At 36.1% G+C, this 17,709-nt stretch overlaps 1 protein-coding gene across 5 annotated transcripts in view; it reads right to left on the bottom strand.

Annotated features, from left to right (window-relative positions):
• DLC1 (DLC1 Rho GTPase activating protein) overlaps nt 1–17,709 on the bottom strand; it is a 215,074-nt gene that overhangs the window by 144,244 nt on the left and 53,121 nt on the right. For all 5 annotated transcript variants that reach the window (XM_068186801.1, XM_068186800.1, XM_068186802.1 and 2 more), the window contains one exon: nt 17,326–17,466. In XM_068186801.1, the coding sequence (XP_068042902.1) occupies nt 17,326–17,466 (141 nt within the window). The remainder of the gene's footprint in view (nt 1–17,325; nt 17,467–17,709) is intronic.

Raw genomic sequence — 17,709 nt, forward strand, 5'->3', positions numbered from 1 at the left:
CTGAAATAATGTTTGAGAACCAATTTTGGTGCCCGGGAACCAATTGAATATACCCCATCAAGGTAGGGTCATGACATGTCTGTGTCATTTTGTACCTCATGTGAGAAGGCAGCAAACTGTTGCGCCACCTCATGCTCAGAAAGACTTCTGTCACCTAAGTCACAAATCCAATGAGACAAAGTACATTTTCTACTGCCAGCTATGGAAAGGAGTCATAAAACAATTAATTAGTGCAGCCTTAAAAGCAATCTTGAACCTATTTTTAAAATGCCGAGTAACATAATACAGCTTCTGATACCAAAACCACCTGAAGGGAGGCTGTAGCAAGGTGGGGATCAGCCTCTTCTCCCAAATAAAAAGCAATGGGATGGAGGAAATGGCCTCATGTTGTGCCAGGGGAGGTTTAGATTGAATAAAAGGAAAAGATTTCCACACTGAAAGTGTGGTCAAGCATTGGAAGAGGATGCTCAGGGAAGTGGTGGAGCTACCACTCCTGTAGGTGTTCAGAAAACATAAAGATGTAGTTTTTGGATTTGTATAGATGTAATGTTTGGGTCCCCCATGGTTTAGTGGGGGAACTTGCAGTGTTAGATTCATGGTTGAATCTTAGATGATCAGCCTTAATGATTCTATTATTCTATTTGAAAATAATTTTCTCAAAGTAATTTAATATCTTATTACATGGAATTATTTTCTATGTGTTATACAAACTTTGGCATGAACAACTTACCTATTACCTAAAAATGAAATTACCAAAATCTTTTAAAATTACTTTAGTCCAAAATAAAATAAGCAGTGGAGCAGGAATCCTACAACAAAATGTCTCTCTCCTGAGGATGAATTCCTCCTGCAGGTGAGGAGCACAGCTGTCTAGCACAGTGGGATCAGTATGATTTTAATGAACAGCTGATGGGACCAAGACCTGGGAGAGTGGAAGGCAGAACTGGTGAAATTTTCCTCAGGTACTGCCTTTTAGTGGAAGGACACCTGCACTATTTGGGAAAATCTTATTTAGCTGAGAGTCAATTCCAGAGTATCTAGAAACTGACAGAGCAGATGTGTTTGTTGAAGAGATGGAAATAAAGGAAATAAAGGGCTTGGTAAACACCAGAGCTCCCAGTGCTGGACATTATAGCTGACCTGCACCAATGCTTGCAAGAGTGGGAACCTCATAAATGCACATACACAACCCATGGGACAAAAACACAGTAACAGTGTAATTACTGCTTTGATTCTAGCTATTAGAATTCAGTGAAAACAGTAAGGAGAGATTTAATAGCTCATAGAGCTTCTGTGGGAACTTCAGATAACCACACCGACCTCAGCAGGAATTAAGAAAAAATTTCCCATGCATTTTATGGAAGTTGTGTATTCCATGCGGATTCACACAGGAAGGTGATTTGCCATCGGGAAGAACTGAGTCAATTTCTCATCTTGAAAGGTGATATTGATAGTGTTTTTGGGATATAACTTGCTAATAGTACTGTAAGATCACCAGACAGCAAAAAATGCAAATTTGTGTATTTTTTCCAAGTAAATCTTAAAGACTATTTGCTAGAAGATGACAATGACATGTGGAAGAAGGTAAAGGTATCATTTGTTTACATAGATTAATGAAAAAATCCACTCTTTAATTGCTGAAGAGGAAATCTTTAAAAATACCCTTCAAATTAGGAAAAATTATGTGCAGACATATTTTTAAAATAAATTCCTCAATCCATCGTGTATAAATGATACAAAAAGTCTTGCATTTAAACATTTTACCTAATTCTTCATATACACTTTCCCATCATAGCTACATATCATGTGTGTTTCTCAAATGATGCTTTTACATATATTTATGCCATTTCCGTAACGTCAAATATGTTATTCATTGTATCTGTTGTCTGAAACTGTTTTGATTCTCATTTGCAGAGATAGTCAACACCCACCAATTTCAGATGAAAATTATCAATCATCACCTTCATATTTCACCTAACATAGTCTAAATCTGTACTTTCATTGCTATTGTTTTATTCCCTGCTTCTGATCTGAACTCTGACAAAGGCTATGACCATGCTTATTTGTTTCTTTCTCACAGTATGCCTTCTTTCCTGGATCAAAAACATACTCATAGATGCCTTGTTCACTGGCTTATTTTGTCAAATACAGTCAGTCATTGCATGCAGCAATTATTTCCCCAAAGACTTATAAGTGTCCCTTCCCATGTCAAATGCTGCCCCTGGCCCACTGTTGTTTGAAGACAAGATAATGAGAGAGCATTTTTTAAAATGTTTTACTCATTAACAACTCTGTGATTTTTTTTTTTTTTGTCTCTCTCCTAGTGTGAGCTGCCGTACCTTGGTCTTTAGACTGAAATCTTGAAATAAAAATCTTCTTGTTACTGAAATCAAAGACTATGCTTGCAGCAATTGAAAAAAAAAAAGAATAATGGAGCTATTGGTAGCCTGCTAGTATTTTTGCTTTACTTCTCATTGAGATCGGACATGATTACACTCCACAAATGTATTTTAAGTAGTGACAACATTATTTGTATTACTGAAGTACTCAAAAGCCACAGACCGGGACCACAACCTCATTGTGCAAGAGCCTGTACAAACAGGGCAGAAGAATTACCCATACACCAGAAGGAATGTAACCAGCATAAAGCAAAAGTCCTCATGCAGGCTGATGTGGGAGTACAAGGAAAATGATCATTTGTGTCATATAAATAACATTCTAATTATTCTGGGAACACTGGGATCTTGACTGATAATCAAACGTTTTTGGATACCCCAGCAAAAGAGTACAGTACTGGGAGTGCTGGGAACAGTCAATGAGAAAGCTTTGCTCATGTGGACACGACCCTCATGAGGAAAAGCCTGAAGGGTTCCAGCCTCCTGTGTTTTGCCTTTTCTCACAGTTGTGAATCTTGCCCTATAAGTATTTTTCTAAAGCATCTGGGTTCTCATAATCTGGAACATTACAAAATATTGAATATTTTTGATCCAGAATATTTTGGTGGTTTTTCTTAATTAACTGTTTAATCTTTCAATTTTTTTGTGAAACATGAACTGCTGTTATCCTTCTCATTTCCCCATTTCCACTTTCCTTCTAAAGAGGATCCTCCATTTCCAAAATATTCAGCCCTTCAGCCCACTGCTGCTCCAGGGGTTAATATGCCCTTATGCTTCTCTCTTTTTCTGCTTTCATATATAAAGAAATTATGAGAATCACTGACAATTCTGGAGCTTTTGAAGAACGTTTTTATGCAATTTATGTTCTTCATGAACTATATTGAAATGTCTTTAACTTGCAGGAATGAGATCTCTACTAAAGTTCTATCACTGTCATAAAGATTGCATTTGTAAAAAAATTGTGCAAATATATAGCACAGCTCATAAAAATATACATTAAAGATTTTACTATATCATGAGTGGCATAATTGCTACATTTACTGATTAGTAGCTACTGCTGGCTATCTTGTTACAGACCACAAGACCGAATAATGTTTTTTGTCAGCGCATGCTTGAATGCTGAATTTGTTGCAAGATTAGAGTGTGAAATGCCAGTTGTTTCTCTACAGTCTTCCGCAGGATTCTGCAGCAAAGTAACATAGTCATTGTAGGGCAGTTATTGAAGGTAATACTAATAGTCAAAGGAGACTTAACAGGAAAAGGGCATTTCTCAACAATGTTATCACTGTGACTTAACAACAAATTATTTAAAACTTAAACTGTGTATGTATGTGCTTACATTAATATCAATCAATGACAAAACACAGTACAAAAGCATACAAGGTATGTTAACTGGAGGGACTCTTTTGCCTGTTTTGTGATTAACCCCACCTACACCATTTGCAAGAGATTAAGGGAGTTTAGAATTAGAAGACACGTTATGGAAGGATGGTAACCCAAGAAAGCATTCTTACAGGCAGGCACCGATGGAGTGCTGCCGTGGAATTCGTGTATCCCAGCTTTCACTCTGCCTCACCGGTAGCCTGGGCAGGAGCAGCAGGAGATCTGACCAGGCTCACGTTCTGCAGGGCCCTGCAGCAGAACCACTGATGACCCCCAGTGATTAAGGGTCAACAAACTTTAGCCTGAAGCAACTGTTCTATGAACTTTGGCACATTCTGAGTTGGCTCCTGCTGGTTTGTTGCCTTTGGCCCTTATCTTGCAGTTTAGCAAGGATTGTGAAATTCTGAATTAGGTTACAAGACATATTGGTTCTGTCTCAGTGACTCAAGGTCCTGCTCTTCAAATGTTCTTGGTCTTCAAAATTCCTTTGGCAAATAATCTCATCTATCAGCTAAACATTTTCAAATAGGTGTGTCAAAGGACCCATCAGGGGAAAAAAAAAGGAAAAAAAAAAAGAAAATTCTGCATAAATATATAAAAAATGAGGTATAAATATCATGTGGGACTAGGAAAAATTATCAGAGATTCTCTGTGGTAGCACTTTGGAAAAACAACCTGCATTCTATGTATGCACAAACTTCAGCCCATGACAAAAAAAACCCTATGTTTTGAATTCAGTACTGTGTGTTATGGAGGAAGGGAGCAACTACTTCAGAAAAGTGCAAATACTTTTGGGACATGAAAAGAAAAAGAGAAAAAGAGCAACATACTTTTGGAAGTACTTACAAGCCTAATCCCATTGACTCCCAAATATTTATGTTGCTTACAGAAGAGACATTTTTAGCATAAAGTTAACTAGACTTCTGAAAATTTTGTTATGCTTTCAAGGCAGAACTTAGGCTCTTGGAAGAAATTATAAATTCTTCTTTATTAAAAGTGCAAGGAAGAGAACATATAAATCCTCAAATTCCTTTATTTCTTGGCAATATTTTCACAATATTTGACAATCACGTCTCTTCCTGAAGTGCAGAATGGCTTCTAGGTAGATAGGTTCTCTGAATTAAGAAAAAAAAAAAAAAAGTCTATCTTTTCCTTATATAGAATCCATATGCTTTGATTTTTCTCCCTATAATTTCTGTATTTCCAAGGCATTATCCACAGGATGTGCTAAACTACGTGAGAAACCTGTTAAGGATTTTTTTTCCTTTCCTAAGAATAGAGGTTTTAAAAAACCCTGAAATCCCTAAGCATGTTGAAACATCACTCAGAGCTGGCAACAGCAAAACGAGATCTTTCTTGAATTGCTTTTGTATTGGCAAAACAGCAAAAGTAGGATTAGGCATATTGCATGTGACTGTGTAACAAACCTCTACAATGAGCCAACACAGCTCTGTTTTAACGGTTTGAAAGCTGGATATATATAAAATTGGCTCTATCACTTTCTGTCATGTTTTTTTCTTTCTGCCTTAAAACTATCACCCCATGGATTCTCCAATCACACACTGAATCGTTGAATTTAATAGCAGAAAATTCAGAATTTTAAATACTAAATATTTTAAATTGAAAATATTGATATCTGAAAGTTCCATCAGGCTCCCAAGGACACCTATCTCAGTCAATCTTTTGAGGTGTTTTGAAACTCATCACATTTCAAAGGAACAGGATATTTAATCCCACATAATCTTGCATTTACTCATTGATACTAGTAAACTGTGTTCACACTCCTAGGGCTATAGCACTGCGGTTAAAATATGCTGGACTAAGAGTGATGGCTTTGTAAAGAAAGTGCATTCTGCAGGATCACACATTACTGAGTGATTAATTCCATCATCTACTCTACTCCCTCTATGAAATTAAACCCTACTTCAGTTTCACATTGCAGTCTTCAGACTCAATGGTCTATAATTCCTCACTGATGTCTCCCATGTGCAGTTTTTTGTTACGTATCAAACTGCTGTGGGAGAATAAGCTTCCCAGTCCAGTGCCATTCACATACAGACATTATTGCCTTCTCAGAGTGGCATAAGGCATAAAAGGCATAAAAGAAGATAATTATTTATTTACTGTCAACAAAGAGATTTGACCAATACAGACAATATTGTCTTCTCAGAGTGGGAGTCCAAAACTTCAGAATAACTTTGGGAGGTTAAAGGATCTTCCATCTTTCCATCTCAAGCAGTACCCTTACTTGCCTTTCTGTATTCTTCATGGCAATACTTTCCTATTATTTTCTATGTAATATGTGCAGTATTATTTAAAATACAGTAATCATATTTCACCATTTATTGGGTGGCAGGATACAGGGAGTATCAAGTACCATTATACGTTGTCTGGATTTTATTTCTCTTTTAAAACAGGATAGTACAAAAATGTCATAAAGACAGTTTGGTAAGAGAAGTTAAACAGAAAAAACTTTCAGAGCACAACCTATGTGTTTTACAAAATAAAACTTTGATAATCTCTGTGTAACATAGAAAGGTTCTTCAGTCAGTTTGAAGAAAATAAAGAAGTGGCAATGCACTGGAATGTACAGTTTCTATATATAGAAAGCCCCACTAACTAGAAGCCCATGCCATTCAATTAACAATTTACAACACCTTCATTGTATAGTGCAGTGCAGAAAGGGGAAGGTTGTTTCATTTCTGTATTTCCAGACGCGTGTCATTTCCAACCCCATATTTAATAGTGTGTAACTGCCTGAAGGGGGGAGATCAGAATGTGTGGCATGTCTCACTGAGAGGAATTTTGTGCATTAAAAAACCCCAAACCACGCTCTTTCAACTATTAAACAGAGAGCTAACCAAATTCCTTGCTTCCACCCCGGCTTTGAAGTTCAAAAAAAAAAAAAAAAAAAAAAAAGGAAAGAAAAAGGAAAGACAAGAAAAGGAAAAGAAAAAGGGAAACATGCAAGCAAGAAGTGAGACATGGAAGAGAGCGAGAGAGAGACAGGAAGAAGGAGAGCTCAGGAGGAAGAAAATTCCTTATAAGAGAGGTATATGCAAAGGACAAGAAAAGGTTTTCCATGATGTCACTCACAGCATGTCTGTGTGTCTGTGTCTGGAAAAGTACTTGAAAAGGCAGACATGGATTTATTCCATTTCAGTAATGCAAACTATTCATGCCACGTTTTCAAACCATGTTCCAGAAGTAAAGAATACTGTGTACAAGGCATAAAAGAAGATAATTATTTATTTGCTGCCAACAAACTGATTTGACCAAGCTGAGCTGACACTTTAACAATTATCATTTCCTCTTTACTTTTCAGAATCCATTTTTCTTCCCAATTTCCTCCTGGTTTACAATCTGTTCCCTCCTCCCACCCTGCTTCTTGCTTTTTTCTTCTTTCATCTCTCACTCCCTTAAAGAAACTGATGCAAGGTTTTTTCCTTCTTTCTTTATGCAAGTGGTTCTACTTTCCTGTGCTCTCCATCTACTGGCAGAAAGATTAAACTGTTGTCACTGTTTTTCTTATTCAAATTCTGTCTTCATTCCCTCGTTCTGTGCTCCTTTATTTGTCTTGGACTCAAGCCTGAAATTCTTTCTTAGATAAAACACAGGAAATTCTCACAAAAGATGTATTTACATATTACATTGTTTCTTTCCCCTTTAATACAGCTTTTCTTTCTTGAGGTTTTACATATTCTCTCTTCAGCTAAATACACATTATTCCCCTCCTCCTCTCCTCCCCCCAAATCACACTTAAAATAACCACAACTGCAAGCAGAGACATGAATTTATGGAGTCTGAATTCAATACAAGCAAGACTGACAGTGTAAACAATTATTAGTGATGTACTTTTCCCCCAGGGGCACTGGTCTTCAGTCCATGGCTGGGAAAACATCAAATACCCATCTTTGCACCAAGTGCCAATATTCTACCTTGTTCAATTCACAGGTAGACTTGTTGTCCAGCTGTGTATTAGAAGAGAAGAGATTCAGATGCTTACAGAAATGAGCAAGACTGTGGCTGCACAACCATTCCAGTGATCTTATTGGGAGTGAGCTGGTGAAATGGAATACGCAGGGGGCAAACTGTACTTTGGAACACGGTGGGTACAATTTGGTGTAAGTAACTGTAGTGACTTTAGGCAAGATGCAGAGCCAGAATAAAAGTCAGAAAGATGGAAAATGTGAAGAAAATAGAAGGAATACAGGAGAAAATGAAAAAAAATGGAGAAAGACAATAAAGGAAGAAGGAAGAAAGAAGAAACCAAAATAGGAAAAAGGGAAAGAAACAAAAAGAAAGAATAAACAGAAAAAAAAGATACTTTAAGGATTCAGAAGCATAATTAAGTTAAAGTAAATCATAATTTTAAAATAATTCTGATAATTCCTCTCTCTATATATACAATTATGCCAGAAGTGATTTAAAATTCATAACATCTCAACATAGGCCAAAATCCCATCCAGCACCAAACTTTTGGATACGAATAATAGAGAATTACTTAAAAACAGTTTTACAGTAACACTATAATAAATAGAACAATTCCTATCTTGTCAAGACAACTTTTTGAATATTAGTTTAAATGGTCACTAATAGTTCTCACTTCAGTGTGGCAAGCACACTTCTCTCTGTGCACCTTTATAAAAATCCTGAAAGAGACAGAAATGTGCTTGCCACACTTCAGTGATTAGCACAGCAGATACTCAGAGCAGTAGGTTTCTCAGTAATTTTTTGTCAGCTCAGATATGATTGCCTGCAATCATTTTGTATCTCACCGGCTTTACATGGCAGTACTGCATGGGACAGCTGGGTGGTTTGAACCCCCTCCTTGAATGACACAAGGGAAGAGAAAGAAAGCAACTGCACCCCTAAACCATTACCTTAAAAATGAATTTCTGAAATGACACTATTTTTTCCGTCTTCAGAACACTGATCTTTCTGCTCTTCTGAATTGCTGAGGGATAAGGTAAAGTCTTTAAGTCACAAGATGGTCTTAAATCTGTGCAATTTAGTTTGACTACTTATCCCCCAGTGATCTAAATCCTTGGAGATGTAATAAGTACTCACAGAGTCTGATAGAGATACAATATATTTCTTCATAGAGCAAAATTAAAACTAAAGGTGTCCTTGGCAAATTACGAGGTAACGAACAATTCAGCTTTTAACAACAATTTGTCCCAGCTGAAAGTCCTGTGCAACTCTGTTGGGCTGTATAAAGTTCCAACCTTTTGTCACCTATTGGTCTGTTGGCAAAAAGTTCATGTTTTTTCATAGCTTTAAAGCCCTTTATGCCCAGTTCCCACTAAATTTGTAACCTAGCTTTCTGCAACAAGTCTCCAAGTTCTCTTGCTTTCCATCCCTTCATACTGTCCAGCAAGGGGACCTACTGACCCTTTCTGAAAGTCTACTCCAGGTGATTTTGAAGGTATCTTGAGTTATCACTGAACAGGATGGAAACAGCCACAAATGTATGCACACCTCTTTTTCTACGATGTTTATCAAAGACTTTCACACAGAACTTTTTTTCTCATTTCGGCACAGATCTTCAATGTTGTTTTAAGGAATTATATCATTAAAATCCTTATGCTAATCTGCATGTGGTATAATTAATCCCCCATCCTATCCTCCAATTGTTTCCTTTCAAAGAGGTAGAATTCTAAAAATGGTGAGATGTACGGATGTAATAACTGATGCAATATATCTCAGTGCAATTTTAACAGGAAATTTCAGATTCCTTCTTTTCAACAGTTTCCCAGAAATGTTTGGTGTTTATTACTTGCTGTGAAAGGCTTTATCATGCATGAAAGAGAGAAGGCATGTGTCACTAGGAGAACTTGTGCTGAGATAAGACTCAGTGCAAGAGAAAGAAAGCTTCCATGTTAGAGAATAGCCCAGTAAGGGCTTCCATGTACAGCTGTTGGTTAAGAGCATATATCCACATGTGTTGGATCCATCTAGGCTACTTTCCACTCCCCAGACCTGCAGTAGACTAGAGGATGTGTATAAAAACATGGAAATCCCAATGACAAACTGTGATTCTTGAGTAAAATGCAAATCCTGCATTAGGATTTCATTTCATGGCTGACAGTAAGCCTGTGATGATAATGTGCACCATCTGTTGTTTCGATGGGCTATAAACTTTATCCCAGAAAAATGCCTAAGCACGTGTTGAGATCAATTTACTTTTGAATTCCAAAATATAAGTAATGTTCACAGATTTAATCCTTGAAAAAGATTGTCCCTATTTTTTAAGAAGTAGTGATTACTTGCTGTGTACCTCACCTTTCCAATCACCATCTCCTGTGGTGATCATTTTTGCAAGTGTTGGCTGATTATAAAAATAATGCAATTCCATACAGATGTATAAAACTCTGCAGTGTAGCAATTTAAACAACAACAAAAAAATTATTAATAAAACTTTTCCGTGCTTAGTGGATTTTGTTTTTCTTCAGAGAAATAAGTTCTTAATGCCACTGACATTAAGAAGCAATTTTCGTAAGTTGCAGCAATTTTGCACTCACAGCCTTCTAATGGAAAATGATTAAAGAATTTTTGCCCAGCTTTCCACATAGATGCAACAAGAATGCCATACTTCACCTCAGAATTGAAATTTTTCAATGTAGAAATGCACTATATGGATTACATACTGACAGGGAAAATTTACAAAGTATTTTTAAAAAACTCCCCTGATATGATATAAATGTCATGTATGCTTTTCTTGGCAGGTGCTGAAAAAGAGTTAAAATTTCATACTGACATACAGTTAAACATATTTAAGCAACTTCAGGGAAAAAAGGGAAAGTTTGTAGGGATTCAACTCAATCCATATGGAAGAGCACAGAAGACAGACTTGAACTAAACTTATCAGGCATGAAAATTGGACAACAAATGGGAACATTTCAGGTAGTGTCTGGCATTCAGAATGTATTGTCATGGAAAGTAAAGCCCAGCAAACTCTCAAAAATTTAGGCTTGACCAGCTTCATATGAGAGTTGTTTAACTAAAAAAAAAATGCTGATATCCTGACATTCTATCAAACCTAGCATGTCTAGAGAAATGGAGCCTTCTACTGTTGATTTCACTAGAGGAGAAGGTTTACAGATGAAGAATAATCTTTAAATATATTTTCAAGTGCAAATACCCCTAAGTTTATCCACAGCATAGTTTTGCTTTCTTCCTTCTCAGGTTTATATCTAATGTAGGAGGCTGAATCCCTGTCCTCAGCAATGCTAGTCTGCAAAATCAGACTGTGTGTGATAAAACAGAGAATTCAACATAGTGTTAATGCAGGCCCACCTAAAATTTGTTTTTCGCTGTGCTTTGAAAGTTCTTTAGGCTCATTGTCTTGAACCAAGGGAACATCAACATCCACCCACTGCTACCATCACCCTAATATTTAAGTGAACCCTTTAACCTAGTGGTTGGAAATATCTTTTAGAAGAAGTCATTTGCTCATAATTGTCACCTGGAAGGTTCCATTAAATGAGACAGTTTAGGCATATCCACAAACCACTGGAAGGAGACAAGTCTGCCACGAGACTTATCTGTGTCATCATGAGAAGCATCTATTTGCTGGAAAGAGGTGCAAATAACTAAACAGGTGTTTATTAACACCTGTTAATAAACAACCCTTTTCCCCCACTTGCAAATTGATGTTTGCATATTTCTTTACTTTTCCAATATAAGCATTGCTTTGGGAACAACTTCTAAGTCAATAAGTGATATTTTCACTTAGAGTTTTTTCTTCAGTCAAAGCATTTTGTTATCAAAGTTGCAATATGTCATTTCTAAATATAAACAAAAAATAAACTATGATAATTAATTTTGATCATTAAACCTTTTAACTAATTCTGCAAAAACATATCTGCCTATGTCCAAGTGCTTGATGTCCCCCGTGCAGCGCCCCTCATCTAAAAGAGGGAGACACCAGGTGGCAGCATACAGTGAAAAAATGTACTTTACATTTCTAACAGCACAATTAGTGATGCTACAGCTGAAGAAGTCATAAACGTCTTCTTCAGTTTATAAAAAATGATTATCAAAAAACAACCAGATGGAGATAGTGTTGAAGACAGTGTCAGCAACTCTACAAAAGGCAGAAAACATGAGAAAAAAAACCAGTGTATAAACATAGCTGCTATAAACAAGTTGCAAGAAGAGACAGAAATGTAAGTATACAGCTTGACATCTTGGAAAGTCTCAGAAGTTTTCATGCTTAGCACTTCAGGAGCTGGGTATTTATTTAGATTAGCAATACTTTGTTGGGATTGAACTTGGAACCGAGAGTGGATAACCTAACATATGTATTTCCTGGGTCATGCTGTACCTGTATAAAATTGGAAACCTTTCATTGCATTGTGAATTTACACTGGTCACTCAGGATTCAATATTGAAGGAGAGATAAAGTGAGAGAGAGAGAGAGAGAGAGACTGTCCCTTACCAAAGCTTAGGTGATACCTGTCAAAGGTGTCATGACTGGATTTAGTGATTTTGCTTCAAATTGTAGGAGTAGCTTGCTCATGGCAAAAAACCAAAAATAACCCCCAAAAAACCCAACCCCCCTCCCCCAAAAAGGCTCACCTTTAAGATTTACTGTGCTTAAAAGACTCCACAGAACTAAAAGCTCTGTCATTTAATTTGAGATAAAGTAAATACACTTTGAATTATCATAGGAAGAGATACTTGAAACAGAATACAGATTCCTTTGGGGAACTAGACTGAGTCAAAGAGAACTTTTGAGAAGTTCATATAACAAATACAGTATAATCCTGCTGTTTTCTTATACATGATTGGCAAATGTAACTTAATGGTATTTTACCTTTTGTACACGAAAATGACCGGTTTTTAGAATTCAAATGAAATTGTGATTGTGTGAAAAGTTAATTTCATAATTCCCTTACCTTGGTTGTCTAAACTACTTTCTTATGAACACAGATATGAAAGACAATACTAAATTAATCAACTTGAGTGGGCACTGAGAAGGCACTCATCTTGAATTCATAAAAATAATCAAGTTTTAAAGAAACAGTATTTGAATTAATGGTGCACAGTAAGGATCTTTCTCCCTGATGCTTACCAGATTAACTTTCAGTTAATTCAGTTTGCCTGAATGAGTAAAATAAGAATTTAAGGAATACTATAATGGCAGCAAAATTTAGAAAAGTTACATGAGGACTTTGATAAATAAGCAAATATGACATAAAAGTATAATTCAGAGACCAAAATTTAACACCTTTGAAATTGCATGACCCACTGCTAAAGATTTGTCAGCACCCACATATTCTGTACGTGTTTGCATACCTCAGGGTTCACTGAATTTACTATATAACCTAATGCAGTAGGAAATATAAACATTTCAAACCCTTGGAATAATTTGATAATTTTCTGCCATTAATATTTAATTTGAAATAAAGGTTTCCTTGTACTTACAATAAATTTTATCTTCTTTCATAATTAAAAAAAAAGTGTAGTTAAATAGCTAGAAACTTGAACTCTTTCTTAATCTACAAATCTCAAAATTATTTTTCACAAAATGATTTGGCTTTCTTCAAAAGGCTTAAATTTTAAAATACATGATTATGAATCAAAATCACATTTGGTTAAATTATCTTAGTGCATATAGATTAAAAGTTTGCAAATCTGCCATCTAGGTAATCCAGGTTTTTGTCCCAGTCCAGTAACAAGATTTGTGAAAGTCGACTCCTGAGCTCATCCAAGGCTTCAGGGACACCAGCAGCTATGCCTGAAGCCCGTTCCAGTGCTCAGCCAGACTAGGTAATTTTATACTTGCAGGCATAAGTGATGTCTTAAATCACTTTGAGAATTGAATGCATCTTAAATGAGTCATTATAGCTAATCTGAAAAACAATCTGTTCCTAGGTACCAGCCATTCTGGTGATAAGAGATGCCTGATTACCTTTGTACAGTGTGATTAAGGTTAACTTGGATACTATTGAAGCAGGAGGGATAAGACTGCCAAGACAAGGAATAGAAAATAATCATGACTGGTTTTTTTTTCACCTGAACAGAAAATAAACAGGCTTTGCAGAGCAGATGTTCAAGGACAAAATTTTGGCCACAACTTTTATGCCTTATTTGCTGCTGTCCTTTAGCCAATTACCAAATTTTGTACAGAGGAAGTAAAAAAAAAAAAAAGAAAATGATAATTGATTCAAGTTTTCCTTAACCGATTAGCTTTTAACTAGGCACTGGAGAAGGATATGGTAACCTGCCTTTAGTCATTAAAACATATTTTAAGTGATGTAGTCCCATATTGTTTCTATAATAATAAAAAACACATTAAAAATAAATAATTTCTTTTCTTTATTGTTAATAATATTTTAATTGTCCAAATGTATAGCATTGGTTTGTAGAAGGCAATGACATGTAGAATATTTACATTCCTTTCTCTACAAATCCAGACAAGACACTCCCTTTTTCCAGTGTTTCTCATGGCTGCTGGGGCAAAAGACTCTTGATTTCTTATTTTTTTAGCCTAATTTCAACTCTCATGTGATTAGTGCTAGCCAAGTGTATATCCTCAATGTTGATATACAAAACTCTTTGTCTATTTTGGAGACTGATTAATAAACCCCCAGAACATAAAGATGTGCTAATTATAGAGGCATGATTTTTTTTTTCTCTGTAAATGTAAGTAACATAAAGATGCCAAAACCATTTCTTACTATCCCATGCTAAATTATGTAGGAAATATATCTGTTCAGTCACATCAATCCTTATATTTGCGAGGATTGTCCATATATGCACCTTTCCAAATAAGTACAATTTGTGGCTCAAACACCCTGTTGGTCACATGATGCTATTTCACCCTGTCCATGAGCTGTAACACTGGCATCCTAAATTTGGGATGGAGGTTATTCAGCTGTATGCTTCTCATAAGCCCAAAATACCAAGTACATCTGCATATCAAAGGCAGATGCTGCACCCTGCAGCATCACAGAGAAGCCTTCTCACAATGCTTTGTGGAGAATCCTGCTTTTCTTTGTCATGCCTGCGTTCAGTAAGGAGCTCTCAGTGTGTGTGAGCACACAGGCGTGTGCTTATACATACGGATATTTAGTGTACACAGGCGTTCACTCTGACAAGAATGGGTTTGACTATCCAGAAGTGAACCTTCACGAAATGTTAAACAACTTGTGCATGGAAAATATATACACATAACCTTAGTTTTATTTAAAATAATATCTATTATTAATTTGCATAGAATGTTCTAATTGACACTCTGTTTTAAATGCAATTCTTGTTTAACATTTTATAAAATCTTCTCATGAAAATTTAAAAAGTCCTGCTTTCCATAAACCAAGGAGTGAATCATTTCCACTAGGACTATCAAACCAAATTTTGCTTATGGATATCCCCACACATTGTGACACTGTTTGAAATTGTTTGGTTTACATCTATATAAAGCTGAATAAACATAAATGGACATGGTTTGTCTGTACACAAATTTTCTATCTATGAGCTATATCCTGTGTAGTTAATATCTTTTACAAGTTCTTTATCAGGAACTAGATCTAAATTCATGTCTCATTGCCTTGCCTTGGTATTCCCACTACCCTGGTCTGCATACAATGTGGTGTTTAACTTTACAGTCTGACTTTGATGCAGTCAACTGTTCGCTGTAGTTTGTTTAAAAATACCACAAATCATTCCATAATATAACTAATCACCCTTGCACTCCTGTTTACATACTATTAATAAAAACAACAAAAGAAGTTGACCTTGGAGACCAAGCATCTGGAATCCTTGGAGATCAGCAGTTACAAACTCCAAAAAGGGAGCAAAATCTTTGAAACAGTCCATTACCATTAAAAAGTACCTCACTGAATTTCAAGCGCAGAATGATTTTATTCCTATAGCTAGTCTGACAAAATAATCCCCAAACAAAATCCAAATCAAAACTAGAAAAACAAAACCAAAACAAAACAAAAATTCCCCAAACCCCAAAAACTACTTTTTCCTTTATAGACAGAATACCACATTGTGGATTTTCAGAGGAGATCACTACATGGATTGCTACAGGGTAGGAGGAGTTGTGACTGTAAAACTTTAGAAGACAGTTGTGTTTGGAGAACATTTAGCTTCACTTATAAAAAAATTATAAAATTATAAAATAGCATTTTCATCTATGTTCAGCATGATACATTAATCACAGCAAAAGTCAGAAAAATTCTTGCTGAAGCTGAATGAACACAAAATATCTAACTCCCAGGAAGTGACCCACACTTCTGCAAAGCCAGGTGTCAAGAGTTTCCCAAATACTAGCAGAGAAACCAAAATTTAAAAGGGACATTTAATACCTTAAAAAGTGAAAAAGTTTCTGTGTGCTTCTTAGGATCTGGTAAAATGGGATATCACCTTCCAGAATAACATATGTACTTATTTGAGAATTTGTGCTGCTGTGTATGTAGTGACAGAGTGCAGAGCTCTCTATTTGCTATAGTTATGCACTGATGATAAATTACAAGTGAATTTATTTTTGTTCAAGTGAACAATCCCAAATGTAAATGTTTATTAGAACTTCTGTTAGCCACAATCAAAGGCATTAGTTAACTTGCTATTATTGTAGTGCAATAAATGACAGGTGGCCTCTATTTTACTTTTTATAGACTTGTTCTAAACATATATTTATGCTAACTACTCTTTTTATTTTAATATTTTATCCCAGATTTTTTGATGGTCTGGTAACCAGAAGCATTTCAATAAGTGAACAGATGGAGTAGGAGTTATGCTAAGACTTTTCAGCATAGGCAAAACTCAGAAGTCTAGATTTCTGTGCTTCTTGAGGCAGTGGAAACAGCAAGCTCAAGAGGGAGCAGGTAGTGTACCAGGAGTTTCTAGGACATCTGAGAATTTCTGCACAAGTTGATGGCTGAAGCATTATGAAGATGAATTCTTCAAAAGATAGAAAACAGCAAAAGAAAGAACCATGCTTCTCATAGTTCTGTGTATCTAGGAATGAATATAGAAGGAGGTTCCTTGCCGAATCTGAGCTCTCAGGCCAGCCTTTCCTCACCACCTAGCATGCTCTGGGACCGGCAGAAAAGCCTTGCTGGCTCAGAGGCTCTCCTCTGGTCCTAAGCATCTGGAACCACTGGCCAAATTTTGCGTTAGAGGGACACTCTCAGATCAGTAGGGTAGTAGATACCTTCAAGAGGACCAGGATGACTGGGTTTGGACATCATAAATCAGCTACAATTTTTCTCTGGCAGCATCCTTCATGAGATTTAGGAAACGTTCAGAAAAACTTACCCTCCTAAACAGCATAGCTCCTTTAAATTATTTTCTCATATAAAATCTCAGCTTATTGTAATCATCTGCTGTTAATAGTGTATTTTTAAATATGAAACTTCTAGCATTTTTCGCCACTAAAATGGCCCTTTGAGACCACTTTCATTTTTTTTCTCAGTGTCACACACATTCTGTTGTATAATCCAAGTAATGAATAGTATAATATTTTTTTATTTCACTTCCAAACTGGAATAATGAGAGAAGTTTAAAAAAATATAACCTTTGTACTCACCCCAGCCTTTGGTTTAGCTCCAGAGCTGGCTACTGAAGAGGGAGATGCTAGGTCAGGAGCGTGGACATTAGAAGACAAGTTGGTCTGTGAGTGATTTACTGAAGCAACATCCACTCCACTTTCAGAACCAGATTCAACATCCTGTAGAAAAATATTTCAAGTCTCTTTAGTAAATGTGAGTGTGAAATAAAATCATATTTCTGCTAAATAATGAAAATATTTAGGCAAGCTTGCTTAAATACATATGCTTGCTGTCTTATTCAATGTGGTGATTTGCATTAGCTGCTGTTCTGAAATTTTAAATCACTACTAACATCAAAGCTAAATGGTAGAATGCAAGGTAAGAAAAATCAGTTAAGGGATGCAGAAGTTTGACATTTTTCT

This window comes from Anomalospiza imberbis, chromosome 4 (genome assembly GCF_031753505.1).
Source record: "Anomalospiza imberbis isolate Cuckoo-Finch-1a 21T00152 chromosome 4, ASM3175350v1, whole genome shotgun sequence".
Taxonomy (NCBI): domain Eukaryota; kingdom Metazoa; phylum Chordata; class Aves; order Passeriformes; family Viduidae; genus Anomalospiza; species Anomalospiza imberbis.